At 45.0% G+C, this 18,351-nt stretch overlaps 1 protein-coding gene across 2 annotated transcripts in view; it reads right to left on the bottom strand.

Annotated features, from left to right (window-relative positions):
- Window positions 1–18,351, bottom strand: part of BRPF3 (bromodomain and PHD finger containing 3) — a 538,751-nt gene that overhangs the window by 85,081 nt on the left and 435,319 nt on the right. Inside the window, exon 9 of one of the 2 annotated variants that reach the window (XM_078644347.1) lies at window positions 13,001–13,097. In XM_078644347.1, the coding sequence (XP_078500473.1) occupies window positions 13,001–13,097 (97 nt within the window). The remainder of the gene's footprint in view (window positions 1–13,000; window positions 13,098–18,351) is intronic. The other variant, XM_078644348.1, reaches the window with a different exon arrangement.

Raw genomic sequence — 18,351 nt, 5'->3', positions numbered from 1 at the left:
TTTAGCCTGCAGCCTATCCAGGTATATTGCACTTCTTTTCTGTCACTTTACTTCAGAAACTTTTTGTGAACGGGTTTTTATTGTCATTCTTTATTTGGTGATCTGTTATGAATTTAGATCGGCTATCTTTTTTTTTTAAAGAAAAATAATGAAAACTGGCCAAAATTGCCAACAATACACTGCCTAAATTGTTTTAATTTTATAAGGGGGAAAATGTCATTCCTAGAGAAAAGAGCATATTGTTATTTTTTAAAGTACTCCAGGATCCCGTATGTGATCAGAGCTATTCACTTCTTATTATTTCAATGGAGATCCATTGAAGTCAAATTTTTACCCCAATTTATGGATTATTAAAAAATAAAGACAATTCAACAGGTTGATATGACACCACATTAGGTACAAACGGGGGGGGGAGGGGGAACGTAAAAAACATTTTCTTTCCATAGCTGTAAATATGATTTGTCAACTTTTAACATTTGTACTCACTGAATATGTAAGCAAAGATGTTATTGAAAATAAAATTACTGTCTTCCACATGAACTGCTGTAATGTGTAGGAGAGTGCCAGTTTGGAATGTTGACACACAGGTATTGCAAGAAGAATATACAAATCCCCATTTTAGGTTGGACGATTTCTTAAGACCTTCCATGAAGGCTTTAATATAAAATATTTGGAAATGGGTTCATCCTAACCATTCTGCAATAAGCTACACCAGCTCCTAATTGAATACATATCGGCAAGAGAGCCAGCCCCGTAACTTTTAAAGATATTTGATAATGTCTTGTTCTGAAGTGGGACCAGTGTGTAACTTGACACAGTAGTTTGCAAAACGTTTACATATTCCTGCACAATATATTCTAGTGTTCAGATGTTGTAATTCAGATGTCTATACGTTCCTTCAGAAGATTTAAATATCCAAATTATAAGCTCTAGGGTGACAGGCAGATAGATTTAATAGCTGTCCTCCTTCCTGGCAAAACAAGTTTGTCAGGCTCGGTGTCCTGCAAAATGGATTTATTTAAGTTTTCTTTAAAAAGGCGAAAAAAAAATGAGCCCACAGAGAAATGAGGACTGTCATCACAGGGGCTTCAAGTATCTTTATTATGGCACATGATAGCTGAGGTAAAAGAGGACAAGTGTAAGTAAATACACACAGAACATTCATTTATCAGTGGCTGGAGTTCAGATATCTCCAGATGTACCTCGGCCACTCCTTGTTTTAATTTGTTGAGAACAGGTCTCTCTCTGGGATTTCCAACCTGTCTACATTTTTGTTTAGGTATTTATGCATCTCTCATTTATGGGTCTACTCGACAGGTCTGAAAAATTGTTATCCACCCCTGTTAGATTTGCTAGAAGGCAAACCTGATGAGTGTGTGCCCAATGCCAAATCAGTTGTGCCATTCTGGATAACTGAAGAGTGTGGGCTTCCATGTTTCTGAATGTAATACACCATTGTCATGCAAAGTAATAACGCTACATACTTTTTGGAAAATCTGCTCGTGCCATTCTAGTGAAGCTCAGTTTTCTTATATGGTCTTGGGCATCATTAGCTGCCCACTTGCCCTGATTTATCAAGTCTCGTATGTGTACCTTCCACAGCGTCCGTCGTGATGGTCCGTTGGGCCTCAGGATCTATATAAAGTATGCTCTGCAATAGTGTGTTTGTTCCATTGTTGTAGTCTGTGTTGCTCCCACGTCAACACTGCCACTAGCCCTATCAGGCCACAGTTGATCAAGACTGCTGGTTTGCTTATCACTCTTGGAGGATGTGCAGTCTCTTTTGTCGGGTAAGCCTTTGGCACCTCTAAACTAGGAGTAAATCCCCAAAATGTTTGAATTTGGAGAAGCTGTAATGAGACACTGATTATGCAGCAAATGCGCCTTTTCTTGCTTGTGAGCTTGACATATCTAATTGTTCTCTCCTTAAATAACCAAAAGTTCAGCTAAAGGTTAGATATAAATACACTGACTAGGAGGATGTGCTGCTACAACAGCCAGGAAAGGAAAGTCAACGTATCCCAATATTTATGATTTTTTTTTGGAAGGCAAGGAGGCCACAGGTAGAGGATTCCTAGACCTTGAGGAAAATGAAAACATAGAAAGCCCAAAAATAGCATCTATGTTTTATACGGCATGGAGGTCAGGAACCAGTGGCGCTATGGGTGCTTGAGCCCGGCGGGAGACTGAACTTCATGGCACAGAACCGCCTGCTCTGAGTGCCCTTCCCTTCCCACATCCTGAGCCCAGCACAAGCCAAAGATCAGCCCCAGGATTTTGCATGCCGTCTATGCCCACCACTCCGCGGCCTTCTACCCCTACGCCCATCACCAGCTCAGGGATCCCTCCAGGCCCAAGACCATTGCCCGTGTGTGTAACAGAACCCCGAAGACCTGGCTGAACGGCCGGCGAGGCGATCATGCTCTGTAAATATTTAATATATAATTGTCCAACCTTGTCGCTTCTTAAAATGTAATCTTTAGTGAATTTTCAACTTGTACATATTTAACTCTAACCACTAATATCTGTAGTAGATTTTTGTACTTACTACCATTCTTTTGGGAGTTTAGACTTTATCTGTTAGTATCTTTTATATTATTCATGTAAGTATGTAGTTCTTATGTAACTGGTTCAATTGTAAAGCGCTCTGATAACCTTCGAGTAAAGTATGCGCTATATAAAACGCATAAAAAAGGACATTCTTCCAAATCCTGTGGAGTACATGGTTCAAGAGATGATAGTTGTGGGATTGTCTGAAAGGCTGTCAAGAGAATTTGTATACCATCCAGATTCATTTGGTAGTCGACTTGGTGCAAGTTTAGTAGCTGAGCAGGCAAGTAGAAGAACATCAAGCAACAGGGGGATGCAGCAGGTTACCTGGACTTAATTGACCTGATCCTAACTTTTCTTTACTGCAGATATAAATAAAACAAAAACAGAGTCGATCCAGCCATTCTTCACCATTGGTCAAGCTCTTTTTTTATTGTTTTTTTACTTGTATACAGAGCTAACTTGGCCCAAGGACATTAGACTGCTTTACTTGAGAACAAGACGTTATTATTAGGTGCGGAGACGTTGTATGATTTGCCCAGAATAACAGAATTCAAGGGCCAGAATTCGAACCTGGTTCACCAGTTATGAAGTCAGCTACAGCTGTTCTAGTCAGTTAGCAGCACTATGTGCTAATTTGCGTATCCTTTGCCTTTCCACCAGTATTGGATGGTCGACAGTATTGTTGGCCACAGAGTGTTAGAGGAGTACAAGGACTGTTTTCTTGTCTTTGTCCATGGAAACGAAGATTTACTCCATTATGTTAGCTAGGGCTCATCTGGTGCAACCTATAGAGTCTAATTGTCAAGGAGGAATCAATTTAGCTCAATGTACTCTTATTCTATACATGAACTGATCACTTCATAGTAAATGGCTTGACAGAAAATGGGTGGGAGGTCTGAGACTGGCCAAGAGTTTGACAAGATGTTTGGGCCAACTGTTATTCTTTTAGGAAGTGGTGATGACAGCATGTTTTACTACTCCAGAGCACAAAGAGGCATTTCATGTTATTTGTGTATGTGTGAGAGAAGGGAGAATTGATTAAAGTAGTCATCTGTGGCTAGTTTAGCCTCTTGTTTTGGAAGCCTCGCTTATCAACTCTGTGATTTCTAGAGGTCTTTATGACAAGAAAGAGTATAACAGTGGTGGAAAAATGCGTGTAAGAGATATAGTTCTACGGTGCTGAAGACTGAATCATGAATTTTGGCAATTTTAGTTTCAACTCAAGCAAGGCTATCTGGATGCACATGGGTTGCTTTTCAGGACATCAGGATTAAGTAGTTCACAGTAAATACTGAACAATTCATTGTATTATTAAGTGCTTTGTTAAGTTTCCAACCTACCATATGGTAAGCAAATAAACAGACTGGTGAGGATGCACATATGTGAAGGGAACACAATTCTCCTAAACAAAACAAGAAAACCCAGAACTAGTGGTGATGGAAAATTAGTTCATCGCAGGCGACAGGGGCTTTTGGGTCAGTGAGGGAGAATACATTCCCCCTGCAGGGAAAAGTGTAAATAGTAAGTCAGCACTTTTTCAGCAGATTTTTGCATGACCAAAAGGTTGTCTATTTGCTCATATGGAAATGGAATTCACACAAAATTGTTTAGGAGAATGGTTTCCAGACCTACTTTTGTAAATTCTTGTGAATTCTTTAAAGCTGTGACTGTACACAAATGCAAGTTTATAGAAATGCAAGAGCACTTTTGTGACTTTCTTTACAAATGGAGTACTACTTTAATATCTTTTACATGCTGTCCATAATGTAGACCTCGGTGGTTTTACAATGATTCTCATCTAATATATATGTTTTAAATGCAGTCATTCAAACACCTTTTATTAAACGATGCAATAGAGAAATGTCAATCAAAATAAAAAAATTGCACAACATTGTAATTGAATACCTATAACCTTGATGAACAAGTTACTGACCTTCGGTAAGGATATATCTGTAAGAAACATTAGTTAGTGATAGGTTCCTTACCTTACAATTACCCTAGGCGTCAGACTGGATCCGGAAAGTTTTCGGCAGCACTACCACTGCGCGTCGGTAGGCGTCGTCGTACGGCTCCGCGTACATCGTTGGCGTTAGATTCCTTACCTTAGAATAGATAGTCCAGCAAAACCAACCACGGTGGTGGGTGTGCGAACAAAGATCACACCAGACAGTCACGGAGAACAGGACGGCCAAAGAAGCCGTCTCTCTGGACTTGACTGTCATGACAATAATGCTTTGTAAAAGTGTGCAGCAAGGACCATGTGGCTGCCTGACAGATGTCTTGCAGGTGGACACCACGTCCGAATGCAGTAGTAGCTGCTGTCGCCCTGGTAGAATGGGTGCACAACCCCACCGGAGGTTCCTCTTTAGCCAGAGAATAACAGGCTTTGATACACAAGACGACCCAGTGGTATGGAGTCCTGTTGTGTACAGCCCGGCCTTTCTTGGCGCCCACGTAGCCAACAAAGAGCTGGTCATCCACCCGGAACTGTTGTGTGTGATTCAAATTAAATGAAAGCGCACGTTTTGGGTCCAGATGGTGGAGCCTCTCTCCCTCTCTGGAAGGGTGCGGAGGCGGAAAGAAGGTGGGCAAGGTGATCGTTTGCCCAATGTGGAAGGCAGTGACAACCTTTTGCAAGAAGGAAGGACGAGTGCGAAGCACAACCTTGTCTGGATGGACCGACAGAAAAAGAGGCTTACAGGAAAGAGCCGGGAGCTCACTCACGCGCCTAGCGGAGGTGAAGGCAACCAGGAAAGCAGTCTTCAAAGTCAATAAACGAAGAGGACAGTTGTGAAGCGGCTCAAGGGGAGCGCACATCAAATAGGTAAAAAACAGATTCAAGTCCCACAGCGGCATCACAAACGGAATAGGAGGGAAAAGGTGAGTAATGACTTTGAGAAATCTATCACAAAAGGGGACTTGAAAAGAGAGGGCTGATCAGGGAGCCTGAGAAAGGCCGAAATTGCAGAAAGATAGCCCTTAATAGTGCCCAGAGCAGAGCCCTGCTGGGCCAGAGAAAGAAGGAACAAAAGGACTTCTGAAAGAGGGGCAGAAAGGGGATCCACAGCCTTTGCTGTGCCCATGCCACAAATTTGTTCCACCTGCAGGTGTACACTGATTTAGTGGTGGGACGCCTGGCTGCCAGAATGATATCACGGACTGCAGGAGGCAAGTCAAAAGGAATCAACTGTTGCCGCTCAATCTCCACACATGTAGGTGGAGGCTGGACAGGTTGAGGTGGATTACAGTACCCTGCTGCTGCGACAGAAGCTGCGACAGAAGATCCTCCCGAAGAGGCAGTCGGATCGGGGGATCCATGCTCATATTGAGTAGCTTGGGATATCAAATTCTTCGAACCCAGTCCAGGGCCACAAGAATGACTTGGGCCCGGTCGCGCCTGATCTTCTTCAGCACTCTGTGGATAGAAGTGGTATAGGCAGAAAGGCATACAATAGACCCCAGGTCCACTCGTGACGAAATCGTCGCCGAGCGAATGCCGCCTTGGAAATTCCAACGTGCAGAAGAGATGACACTGTGCGTTCTCTTCGGTGGCAAATAGATCTAACCAAGGCTCTCCCCACTGTTGAAAGAGACCTTGAGCCACCTCCGAGTGAAGACGCCATTCATGATCCATCATGCACCTGCGGCTGAGTTTGTCCGCCCTGGAGTTCAAGGAACCTGCCAAGTGTTGAACAGTCAAGGAAATGCCTTGACGTTCCAGCCATGTCCAGAGGCGCAGAGCCTCCTGACATAGGGTCCACAACCCCACCCAGCCTTGCTTGTTGCAATACCACATGGCGGTGGTGTTGTCTGTGAACACCTGCACTACTCTCCCCTTGACAGAGGGAAGGAATGCCTTCAGTGCAAGTAGGCTTGCCCGGAGCTCCAGAAAGTTGATATGGAGCCTGGACTCCGCCGGAGACCAGAGGCCTCTGATCTCCGCCTCTCCCATATGGCCACCCAATCCCAGGAGAGACGCATCCGTCACCACTGTGTGCTCTGGTTGGGGAATGGAGAGGGATCTGCCGCTTACCTAATGTTCGTTTGTGAGCCACCACTGCAACTGCTGTGCAGTGTCCTCTGAGATCTGGATGTGCTCGGACAGGTACCCTTGATGCTGTGCCCACGGGAACTTCAGGTTCCACTGCAGAGCCCGCATATGCCACCTGGCATGATTGGTCAGCAGGAGGCCATGAGGCCCAGCAGCCTCAAGGTCATCTGGACCGAAACCCAGGACAAGGGCCGAAAGATCGGTATCATAGCCTGAATGACCCAGACTCGCTGTTCGGGAGGATAAACCAGAAAATGCGCTGAGTCCAGAACCGTTTCGATATAGAGGAGCTTCTGAGAGGTAACCAGGGGCGACTTCAGCACATTGATAGAGAATCCCAGCAAATGCAGGAGGTCGGCAGTAGTCTGGAGGTGGGAGACGACTGCCTCATCGAGATAGGGGAAGACTGAAACCCTCGATTGGCGCTGGTAAGACCGTAAGGGAGCACGGTGAACTGAAAGTGCTCGTGGCGTACCGTTAACCGCAGGTAACACCGGTGGGCCGGCAGGATGGGGATATGAAAATAAGCGTCCTGCAAGTCCAACACTACCATCCAGTCCTGCGGGTCTAGGGCAGAGAAGACCTGAGCAAGTGTGAGCATCTTTAACTTCTCCCTCCGGAGGAAGCGATTGACGTTCCGAAGGTCTAAGATAGGACGCACGCCCTTGTCCTTCTTTGGAAAAAGGAAGTAGTGGGAGTAACAACCATGACCTACTTCTGGCATCGAAACGCGCTCAATGGCCCTCTTGGCCAAGAGGGCCGCAACTTCCTGTTGGAGAAGTACCAAGTGATCCCCGGCATGCCGTGGTACTGAGGTGGCATGGTTGGAGGGGTAGTCTCGAAGGGGAGGGAGTAGCCCCTTAGGGACTATCAGTAAAACCCACCTGTCCAAAGTGATGGTGCTCCAGTCGGGGAGGTGATGGCGAATCCTGCCACCCACTGGTGTTTGATGGATCTGGAACACTGGACTATGAAGGTTTGGAGGCAGTGGCGGCAGGGGAGGTGGTGGACTGACCCGACCCCTGGTCCCGTGACCCACCTCTGTGGGTCCCGCGGCTGGACTGAGACTGTTGCTGCGCAGGCCTGTGGCTCTGAAACAAACATGTTTGGACGCCCCTTCCTTGGCCACGAAAGGAGCAAAAAGCAGAAGCGGAAGGAGTGCAAGTGGCAGAAAGGCCTAAGGACTTGGCCGTAGCCTGTGAGTCCTGAAAATGCTCCAACGCACTGCACTGTCGCCAAAAAGGCGAGCGCCATCAAAGGGCATGTCTAGAGTGTTCCGGGCAGCCCCGCAAAAACCAGTTGTCCTCAGCCAGGCGTGGCGACGTAGCGCCACTGTCGTCGAAATCACCCTGCCCAGCGAGTCGGCAGTATCAAGGCCACAACGAATTGTGAACTTGGCTGCGCCTCTCCCTCAGCAATAGCTTGGGAGAGCACCGCCTCCGGACACTGAGGCAGCACCTGGGCAACCGTGTCCCACACAGAATGGGAATAACGGCCCAAGAGGCATGCAGTGTTCACAGACGGCAGCCCTGAACTGGCGGAAGTAAACAGTTTCTTCCCAAACTGTTCCAGTTTCTTGGATTCCCTGTCAGGAGGTGCGGAAGGGAATGCGCTCGGGGACGCAGAGGCTTGGACAACCAAGCTCTCAGTGGTTTGGTGTTGGGAGAAGAAAATGGGGTCGTCCGGGGCTGGGCGATGGCGTCGGGCCACGTTCTTATCCACAGGTGCCCCTACTTTGGGCCTGGACCAGGTGCCTAAAAGAACGTCGTCTGAAAGTGCATCATTAAAGGACAGCAGCGGCTCCGTAGAGGAAGAGGCTGGCCGGAGCACTTCTACCAGGAGGTTAGTCCTAACGGCCACTGTAGGGAGCTCGAGGTGGAGCACCTCGGCTGCTCTACGCAACACCACAGAATATGTACCACCCTCCTCAGGTTCTGGAGTAAAATCCATGTCACCTGCATTCTCCAAATCCTCTTCCCAGTCTGGGTCTAGCTCGCACTGGGCTGCAAGAGGGTCCTCAGACCCCTCCCAGTCCTCCCCTACCTGCTGAGCAGGCAGAAAAGAGGGAGGCAGATGGAGAAAGTGATAGAAATTCCCCATCAGCGTTGACCGACACCGGTCCGGCGCCTGTCTCCACGTCGGCGTGGAAGCAGGGGACGGCTTCGGCCATGAAGCCGGCCGATGCCGGTGGTGGTGCCATAGATGTCGATGTCGGTGGAGGTCGTACGAGGCCACCCGACATCGGCTGGGATCCATGCATGGATCTATGGGGGTCTCGCGGCATAGAGACCGGAGTCAGCGACGACGTTGGGGCCGGAGCCGGCGACGAAGAAGAGCGAGGACCCCCAGTCAGACCCACAGGGCCCAAAGGCGTTCCGACGGGGCCCGATGAGCCAAAAAGGCAGGCCATGGCTGACAGGAAGTCCTGTAGCTGGGCCGGAGTCGCCGACGGACCCGGGAAGGACGGATAGGCCATCGGCAACTGCGCAGGCTCAGCTGGAGTCGTGGGGGTGGCACCCCCTGCACCCTCAGCCATGCCACGCGACAGGCTAGGCGAAGAGCGACAACGCTTCTTCGTCTTCTTATGCTTTGCCTTACCTGACTTTGAGTGCGAAGACTTCGCCGAACGATGGTGGTGGTGGCTCAGCGGCCGGTACCTCGACCTTCCGCGGAACCGGTGCCTTGAACGGCGCGGAGCTGACTCCGGGGCCTCCAGCAACTTTTGGGACCGCTCCCGCAAAGTTTTCGGAGCCATTGCCCGGCATTCGACGTACGCGGAGCCGTACAACGACACCTACGACACGTTGGGGTACTGCTGACTAAAACTTTCCGGATCTAGTCTGATGCCTGGGGGTAATTCTAAGGTAAGGAATCTATCACTAACGTGTTTCTTTCAGATCTATTATTTTCTTCAAGTAGCTAGTTATATTTGGGTACATTTTAATTACCCCCAATACTGTTTCCATAATAATGCATGTATTCACATATAAGCAAAAAGCATTCTGGGAGTATTACAATATACACAACTTAAATTCTGTAAATAGGTTTTTACATTGGCACCACAGTCAGAAATGCAAGATGAGCTTTAAGCTCACTGTAGTTCCCTCAAACACTCACCCTAATAGTGAAGACTCCACGATAAGGAACCACACATACAATTTCAAATATTTTGAGCATGTAGAGGCATATCTCACTTAGCTATAGGTGCACCATGGTTCCTTAGGACTTATTCATAGGTACCCAAACATTTTTATGAGGCCAATTAATGATTCACCCAAAAGTCATAATAAGATATAAATGTGAGAGCAAAATGAGAGAATAAATGTGTACATAAATATGTAAATAAAGTAACATTAATATAGCCCTACTTTAATCTCCACGAGAAATAATCACATACACAACATATTAGAAATGAGCCAACACCTTTCTTTTTGTAGCACCTGTGATTCCTTCTTGAGGAGTTAAAAGTATGACTAGATAAATATTACTTGATTTGTTGTTAACTATTTCAGTAGTCATTTATCCTTTATGTCTTTGGGTGATTTATAAATTGATCCCCTCTGAATAAGTCGAAAGTAATCAATGTGCATCTTTAGCTATTTTACAGTACCCCAGTTTCCTAGGAATATCGGGTTACTCCTAATTTAATTTATATATCGTGCCTTAGCAACAGTCTTCTTTCCCACAACCCTACTGCTGTATAGTAAACTGGCTACCAAAGATTTTAGGCAATAAACAGCTCAGCCTACGTGTCCAGTGGACTACATAAACATGAAAATTTGCTGTTCAGAAGCTTGTCCTGGGGATGAGGCAAAGGAAATGCCACTCCCCTGTGAAGTAATGTGTCTAGCAGTGAAAAAAAGGACAAAAAAATATTTTTTGTATAGAATGCAGGTATGAGATAAGGAACTGATTGTGTCAAAAAGTGTAATCACTGAGGATAGTTTTCAGGTTTAAATGCCTCATGCATTTCCTAACAGGCAGGGGCAGCTGGTGACATTTGAAAGTGGTGCGGCATAAACTTTGTGTTGGAGTGCACCGTGGCGGGCGAGCGAGCCCGAACATCTTAAGGGTGGTTCTGGGGTTCCCCCTCTTGAAAATTTTGAAAAAAAGAGTGGGTAAATGGTGCATTTTCAAGCAAATTTGAGAAGCAAGGTTAATGAAGCAATTGTGAAAGTGCAGTTATTGCATTAATAGACTAGACAACCACACTGCCACTACAGCTGAGCAACTCTGGTACAAGGGACCGACCCACTCGCAGCAAATCTGGCTCTCATTCAAAACTGGCACCCTCAGGGGGTTGCAAATGTGATGCACGCATCACTTGCACAATTTCCCTCCCCCACCCCATCAGTCCCCCAGACCTTCAGCAACCAGAATACCTCCCAAAGTGCATTTCCACCTCCACCATTATACACCACCAAGAGCAATGCAGCGGTCTCAGCGCATGCTCACGTCTCAAAGACACCAGTGGCATTCATGCTGCTGCCATTTACTTTTCAACGTCAATCTACTGACGAACATGTGCGTATGTGTGTACTGCTAACACACACACACCACAAACTGACATGTACCCATACCCTTAAGAAATGTCTGCTTTACTATAAAACCTATGCGTCTCTTAACATTTGAAAAATTCACATTACTAATTATGGACCAAAACAATTTCAAAGCTAAAAAAAAAAAAAATCACATTTTTACAGTCCTATATTATCACGATTTTTTGCAATTTTACTAAGGAACACAGCCTTAAAAAAAAAACATAAAATGTGTCAGTCGGAGGGCGAACATTTTATACACATGGGAATATTCATCACATACCCCCAATAGACCGCACTCGAACGTCCACCAGATATTTCACTTGAATTTACGTTTATTTTATAGTTTTCATATGACCCTTCTTGGCATAGCAGTAGACAGGGCCTCATAAGACGAAAAACATGTTTGAACTTTGTATTAAAACTGTCAAAGATCTGTGTTGTCTTCACACTCCTTGTAGTGACAAATAAAAATAAAAAGTGCTGCGTGCAGCATTTTAGTTTGAAAAAAACAAGTTTTGCCATATTGATTCGAAATCTAAAGGTTTTGTTCACCCTTGCCCCCACGCAGCCCTCAACCCTTCACACCTTGCATCCTGTCTCTCTCCCCAGAAGTGGAGAATGGCTCCCTCAAACTGTAATACACTGAAGGATTCACACGAATGCCAGGATACATTTAATTGCTCTAACAAAGAAGGCCGTCACGTCAAAGTGGTAACAGCCCCTTCCACAATCATATTATTGATAACCCCCCTCGTATTCCTGTCTAAAAAGTACTGTCTGGGTGGTTTTCACTGCCTTAACCAGTTTTGACAGTTTATGATTTAAGATTACAGTCAATAATTATGAATCACAACATAATGCATTGCTCACTTTTTCAGGCAGATGTAGTAATACTCGATGTTGTAAGCAGCCCCAAACCCATTCTCCTCTTCAGACTAGTGCGCTCCCTCACAAGGGGAAGTATTGTGAAAGACGTTCTAACTTGCATACAACCACACAGTGACGCCACCCATGTCCAAAGAGGCGCGCACAAAGTGCCACAAACTGAAAGTAATGGAAAACAAACGGCACACTGACGATCCAGACGCTGCTACTGGGGGAATTTAAAAAAAAAAAAAAAATCTTACCTGACCGGTCCGGGGTTCCCGCCGCTTCTCGGCCGGGTCCGTGTTGGCGCCTCTTCAAACAAAACAGCACTGAAGTGGCAACCCCTCAGCCAATACTGGCGCTGCTCCAGCAGCGCCAGGATTGGCTTAGAGCATGGTTACTCTTCTCCCGCCACCTGCCCATTAGGACAACAAGGGGCTCCTAATGGGCATGCGCAAACCAGTGCAAACAACAAGTGCGCATGACTGGGCACGGATTTTCTGACCTTCCCCACTCATGAGCACTTGTGCTGCTGCCTGTCCCTGAATGGTCTGACAATGCATGTCAGTCAACATGATGCCGGACCTCCCACCCCCTTCAGACTCTGAAGGGGGTGGGTGGTCCGACGTCATGCTGACTGACATGATTGTCAGTTCTCCCTCGGCATCGCTGAACTTAAGTAAACTGAGTCAGTTTACATAAGTTCAGAGACGCCGAGGGAGCTGCGGGCGGGCAACGCCCCAATGGATGCACCGCGCCTGCTAGTAGGTGGAAGGATACACCCACACAGGAAATGGAATGGCAGTGCTACGAAAATATTAATTTGGGCTGATCCAAGACGTGACTAGCAAAGTCTCAAGTCGGTGTCTGAAAGGAAGGGGTAACAAAACCCCCAATCTCTGTGTATTGAACACTATGAGTTGGCTTTGCCAGATGTAAAATAGGGATTTAAAAAATGGATGTTTAGACAATCTGTGCCGCCTCTTACCTACAGGACTCAAAGGTGAGGCCACTGCCAAGGACGGAGCTGCACTCAGATTCTGACCCACTCTCTGCATGGTTTCCAAAGCCATTGGGCACACCTGCTGAGAATACACAAACAAAGGTCTGAGCACTGCTAGTTAATGATCACACGAGTGACGCTGCAATTGTTTTAATTTACCTAGTTATCATTAAAGCATTTCCCATCAAACTACAACAGGTATATTTATTTTCTTGTTACTGTAATGAAGTCCCACATGCACAGCACATAAACAGGCCTAAGCCTCAGTACCTAGTTCTAACATTTCCTTACTGCCCCAAGGAATACACACTAATTGCAAAATTAGTACACTGTGGCCCTGTTGGGCATCTATTAATGTCTTTGGTCACATTATACTTACTATACTTTATTTCCTAAATCCAAGAACTTTTATGTCCTTTAAATTGGGCTTTGTTTCACTACTGTTGCTGCAAACCGGCACCTTACATGTAACAGTCATTGTTTCCATGTGTTAGTCTAACCCAACCCATTAATCGTACACCACACCAGAATGTACATGTTTGCTCCACTGTAAGTATTGGTATCTCTAAGTCGCCATTATATTATCCTCAGATACTTCCACTCATGACCTCTTATTCTAGATCATCACTGCTGCAAAACATGCCTGACTTCCCCACTGTGTATGTAACCTTAAAAAATGTATATAGCTTTTGCATTATCACTCAAGACGTTTGCACAGAAAAACGTCCTAGCACCTCTTTAAAGAATGTAGTAATAGACTAGAACTTGAAGAACAAACAACCAATTTGTAACGATAAATAATCATCAGGTACATTACAATATCATAACCTTGCTGAGTCCCATAGACCTCGAGGATACCTACTTGCACACTCTGATAAGAAATAAATCACAGGAAGCACATTAGTTCCATGGGTAACTATAAGCATTACCAGTTTAAGTTTCCACCGTTGTGTCCAAATTCAGGACAGAGCCATAATGTTTTTAGCACTAGCTAATACTTGCCTCCAAAAATCAAGGATTTATGTTTGCACCCCTACCTTCTAATTGATGATGCACTTCAGATCTTGGATTTAGAACAAATGAGACCAGTCAGTCGTATTTAAAGCAACTCACTGCAAGACTCTGATCTAGATTCAAAGTCCTGAACTGCCCCTTCCTTTAGACCTGTCACCAGTTCATCAACATGTAATCCTCAATAAACTAGGTCTTCCCTGATACTTCTAGTTCGCAAAATAATGCCCTCTTATCCAGCAGGGTCCTTATATCTAGGTGGAGTCCCTATGTGTCCTGCTTGCAAACCAAAGGGTCTCACTCCACAAATAATTTGATAACACACAACTGCATATCAGTGTATTGTCAGCAGTTCTAGCTTTCTTGAATCCAGACATGAATCTCATACATATATCTGAAACTCAATCTTACCAAGATGAAATTCATTGATTGTGGTGGGTTTAGGAACGCCAACTCTGGCAACCAATTTGTCTCGATAACATGTAACATAAGAGTATATTTGCTCACGCCTTATGGAAAACTACAATGATTCTATATTAACTGTGTTACTTTATTTCAACTCCTGTAAATAAAAAAATAAAAAACGCCTGTGCCAATTAAGACTCTCTGTCATTCATGGGAGCAACAGACTACTGTCCGTCGCCTTACCAGAGTCACCCTCATTATTCTTAAATCTGTCCTCCAAGGCTTACTCTATAATTGGCAATAGAAATTATGACCTTACTATCACCGCCCTCACTTCTAGCCACTCATTCAAGTCACTACTGTCATGTGTGCAAGCAAAGACTACCAAACCATAACACTAAAGAAAAGAGAGGGCCTCACTGACAAACTAGTAAGGTCTATGAGAAGCACATTCATACCAGCTAGCATCTCTTGTCAATAGAACTATCAAAAATACACAAAAAGCACACACTAAATTGGTCAGGAGAACATGCCAAAAGAATGGTTGAAACCCCAATTAAAATAAAATGAGTGTGTGTGCCTGAGGTACAAAGAGCAGCTCTCACGGATTGTACCAACAATAGCCTGTATACAAGTGGAGTAAGCAGCTCCTAAAAGAATCAGAAAAAGTGACAGAAAACGCAGTAAGTCGGGATGGGGGAGAGCCCTCACACACCGAGATGGGTGTCATGCTTCATCATCGGGTAGCTCCTCATTGGGCTTGCCCTGCAATGCCAAACGAGCCCCTCGAGGAGGCTCTTTTAAAATAAGACTCTGTGATGAAGGGTAAGCGGAGGTGCTGTGTGATGTAGATTGGTGTAAGTGTGGTATAAAAAACGAAGCGAGACCCTGAAAGTTTTAATAAGTGGGACCTTTTGTTAAACATAAAAACAAAGGGTCCTGTGAGCGGTACCGGACGCTATGTCAGGACCGGAGGCTCGGATTATGCTTCACTTTCTTCCCTTCAATTTCACAGCAGCCATTTTAAAGTAGTAAACCAAACCACATTTCTAGAAACCCCAAGGAAATTGGTTAAAACGAAGAACAGACAACATAATCAAGTCCCATGATCCAATCAGGAGTCAGGATCCACCATATAGTCCCTTGTCTCGGTCCTGGTAATCCTCTTTCTTCGCTGCTCGCAGCCAAAGATAAGTGTTGTTTTCCTTCTCTCTTAATGATGGATGATTATTGACTGTATGCCTGCTTCGGTATGCATGTGGTACGAGTCAAGCACCAAACTTGCGCTCCTAAGAGACTTTGACATTATATTTTCCCTGGTTTGAGTTGGCAGAGTGCAGTGTTGCCCTCTGACCCGTAGGTGGCGATGTTGTAGCATGAATTCTCTTTGGTTTGTGATGCGTAGTTTTGCAATTCCTGTCAGGATCCAGAATCGCGCGACGCATGCCAGTGCCTCTGCCTGCCCCTGGAAAGTGATGCCCTTGTTTACGAGGATCTATACAGGCTGTAAAGCCTGCATTACATGCAAGGACACCCTGTCTAAGATCCCTTGTTAGGTTTGCCTGTTCTTGGTCTCCCCATGGGTAGGGTGACCAGAATTTTAAAGCAAAAAACCGGGACATTTCCTAAAAATAGAAGAAGGACTACCATTTTACTTCAACAATGTGCACAGTAAGTAAGTAATACTTTATTGTACAGTTAATAAAAACCATTACAAAAACCAGCAGCAATAAAAGCAGTTAAGAATATCTATAGCAGCCTAGGGAATAGTACTTGTGATAAGTTAAAAAAGGAAAAAATATCGATTAGACAGTACTAAAAATTAGAATTTAAAAAATAGTTAGGGAGGAATGTTCGTCCACCACTAAGGCACTTCTGCGATTCCTCGGGGGAGGTTTCTTATGGGTAACCTGACCCCCTTTCCCTTTCTGAGTGCGTTGCAGTCCACATTCCTTTTCCCCGTACGCTCGTGCTTTTTGGTAGTCTGTCCATGTTTGTTCCTGTGAGCCAACTGTGCCTCTGTGTACTCCGAGTATTTTAGCTCTGGGGGTGTGGAAAATGCGCTTTCTTTATCCGTTTATTCTTTTTTTGAGTTGATTCTGGCTTCTGCGGCTCCGATATATTTTACCAGTCGACAAGCCATTTGGACTTCGTCACCTGAAAAGCAAGCCAGGACTGCTTGCCTGCAGGACCTGATCCCTTTTTAGGTCTCGCGACCTGGCGGAGCGAGACTATAGGGGCTTAAACAGACTTTAACTAACTGGCGATTTGATGCTGTGCCCGTGCGCTTTTAGGTCAATGCGCAAGCGCATTGACCTAAAATGCGCGTGCACAGCATCAAATCGCCAGCCATATGTTCCCCAGCAGCTCTTCCCGCTCCGCCCCACAAGCTTCCCCCAGCGTGCGCTCTGCCTGAGCCGCACTCCTCCCACACCTTTGAAGTGAAGCTTAGCTTCACTTCAAAGGCCCCTGCTGCTTCACACCCTCATGCCGCTCTCCCCGCTCCGCCCCCTCCCCTGCCCGCCGTGTCTCATTTCTCCTCCCCTCTCCCCACAGCAATGCCCTCCGTCTTGTTTAGATTTCCCATCTCGAGTTTCAATCTCCAGCGTGGCAACATTAGAGCAGTGTTTTAGTGAGTATATTTTTCTAGCATTTTGCCACACATTAGGTTATTATTATTTGTAATCGCTAATGCTAACATTGGGGCTCTATCTCCATTGACTTAGATTCATTACTGCTATCGGTTGGAAATATAGTAGCAGGCTATTCCTTCACTTCCGGTTTGAGTAAGTGTGTTACAAATCGCCTGCATCATGACACGCTATGTTTAGAGCGCACGGTGCTACACGTTGGTTTTACTGTGTCACTGTTTTTCCGAATACAGTTGCATTTTCACTCCACCCTTTGCAATATAACACACGGGCATGGTTTGTGCCCACTTTATTTTATTTCATTTCACTCAATATACAGTGTTTACTCTTTTCACAAGTTTTTTGTGCACTGTCACTAAACTAACACACAGTGTCTTTCTTTACTACTGTTATGAATTGACTTTTAGCTGGTACATCCGGTGTTATCTTTGACTCTTTTGTTTTGATTCAGCTATTGCCATTATAAATTACAATAACTTTAATTTAAGAATTAATTATAAAAAAAATGTAAAAACCATTTTGATTTGTAATATCAATACATCGAAGTCACGTTAATACAACACATATTGCATTACAAATGCTATAGGTGTCACATTTGTGAAAGTTAAAACTATTGGCATTGTAAAGACAAAGCTATTAAATTCGCTATTTTCAAAACCAACACATAAATAAAAAATTTGTCATTTACAATACCAATAGCTCAAACTTTCCTAATGCGAGACCTATTGCATTGCAAATGCTTGTTTGTTAAATAGTGGTTTCAACAGGTTCCTGCGTTCTTGCTGCAGCTCCTTGCAGATAGTGATGAGGTGTAAGATGTTTTCCTCATCATTCCCGCACAGGTGGCATTTTGCTGGTTTTGGGGGACGCAGCCAGGGGGAACAATGTGCACAGAATGACAGAGCTCCTCAGCAGAAAATTACAGAAAAGGCAGTAAGAAAATACAGGAAAGGCCATTGTTTAAGCCAGTTGCATGCCTATTAATTAAATTGCTTTCCTATAACAGCTGCTATCCCTGCTTTGCGAAACATAAAAAATACCTCCAACCCTTTTCAGCCGACCCTCTCAAACAAGCATTTGCAATGCAATAGGTCTCGCATTTATGAGAGTTTGGCATTGTAAATGACATTGCCTTTAATTTATGTGTTGTTGTTAAAACAGCTAAATAATGGGCACTGTCATTTACACAATGCCAATAGCTTAAACCCTTGCAAATGCAAGACCTATTGCATTGCAAATGCGTTTGTCGCCCGTGCTATAAAAATAAAA

This window comes from Lissotriton helveticus, chromosome 5_1 (genome assembly GCF_964261635.1).
Source record: "Lissotriton helveticus chromosome 5_1, aLisHel1.1, whole genome shotgun sequence".
Taxonomy (NCBI): domain Eukaryota; kingdom Metazoa; phylum Chordata; class Amphibia; order Caudata; family Salamandridae; genus Lissotriton; species Lissotriton helveticus.
The sequence above is the reverse complement of the archived record's forward strand: the minus strand, read 5'-3'. Positions and strand labels throughout refer to the sequence as shown.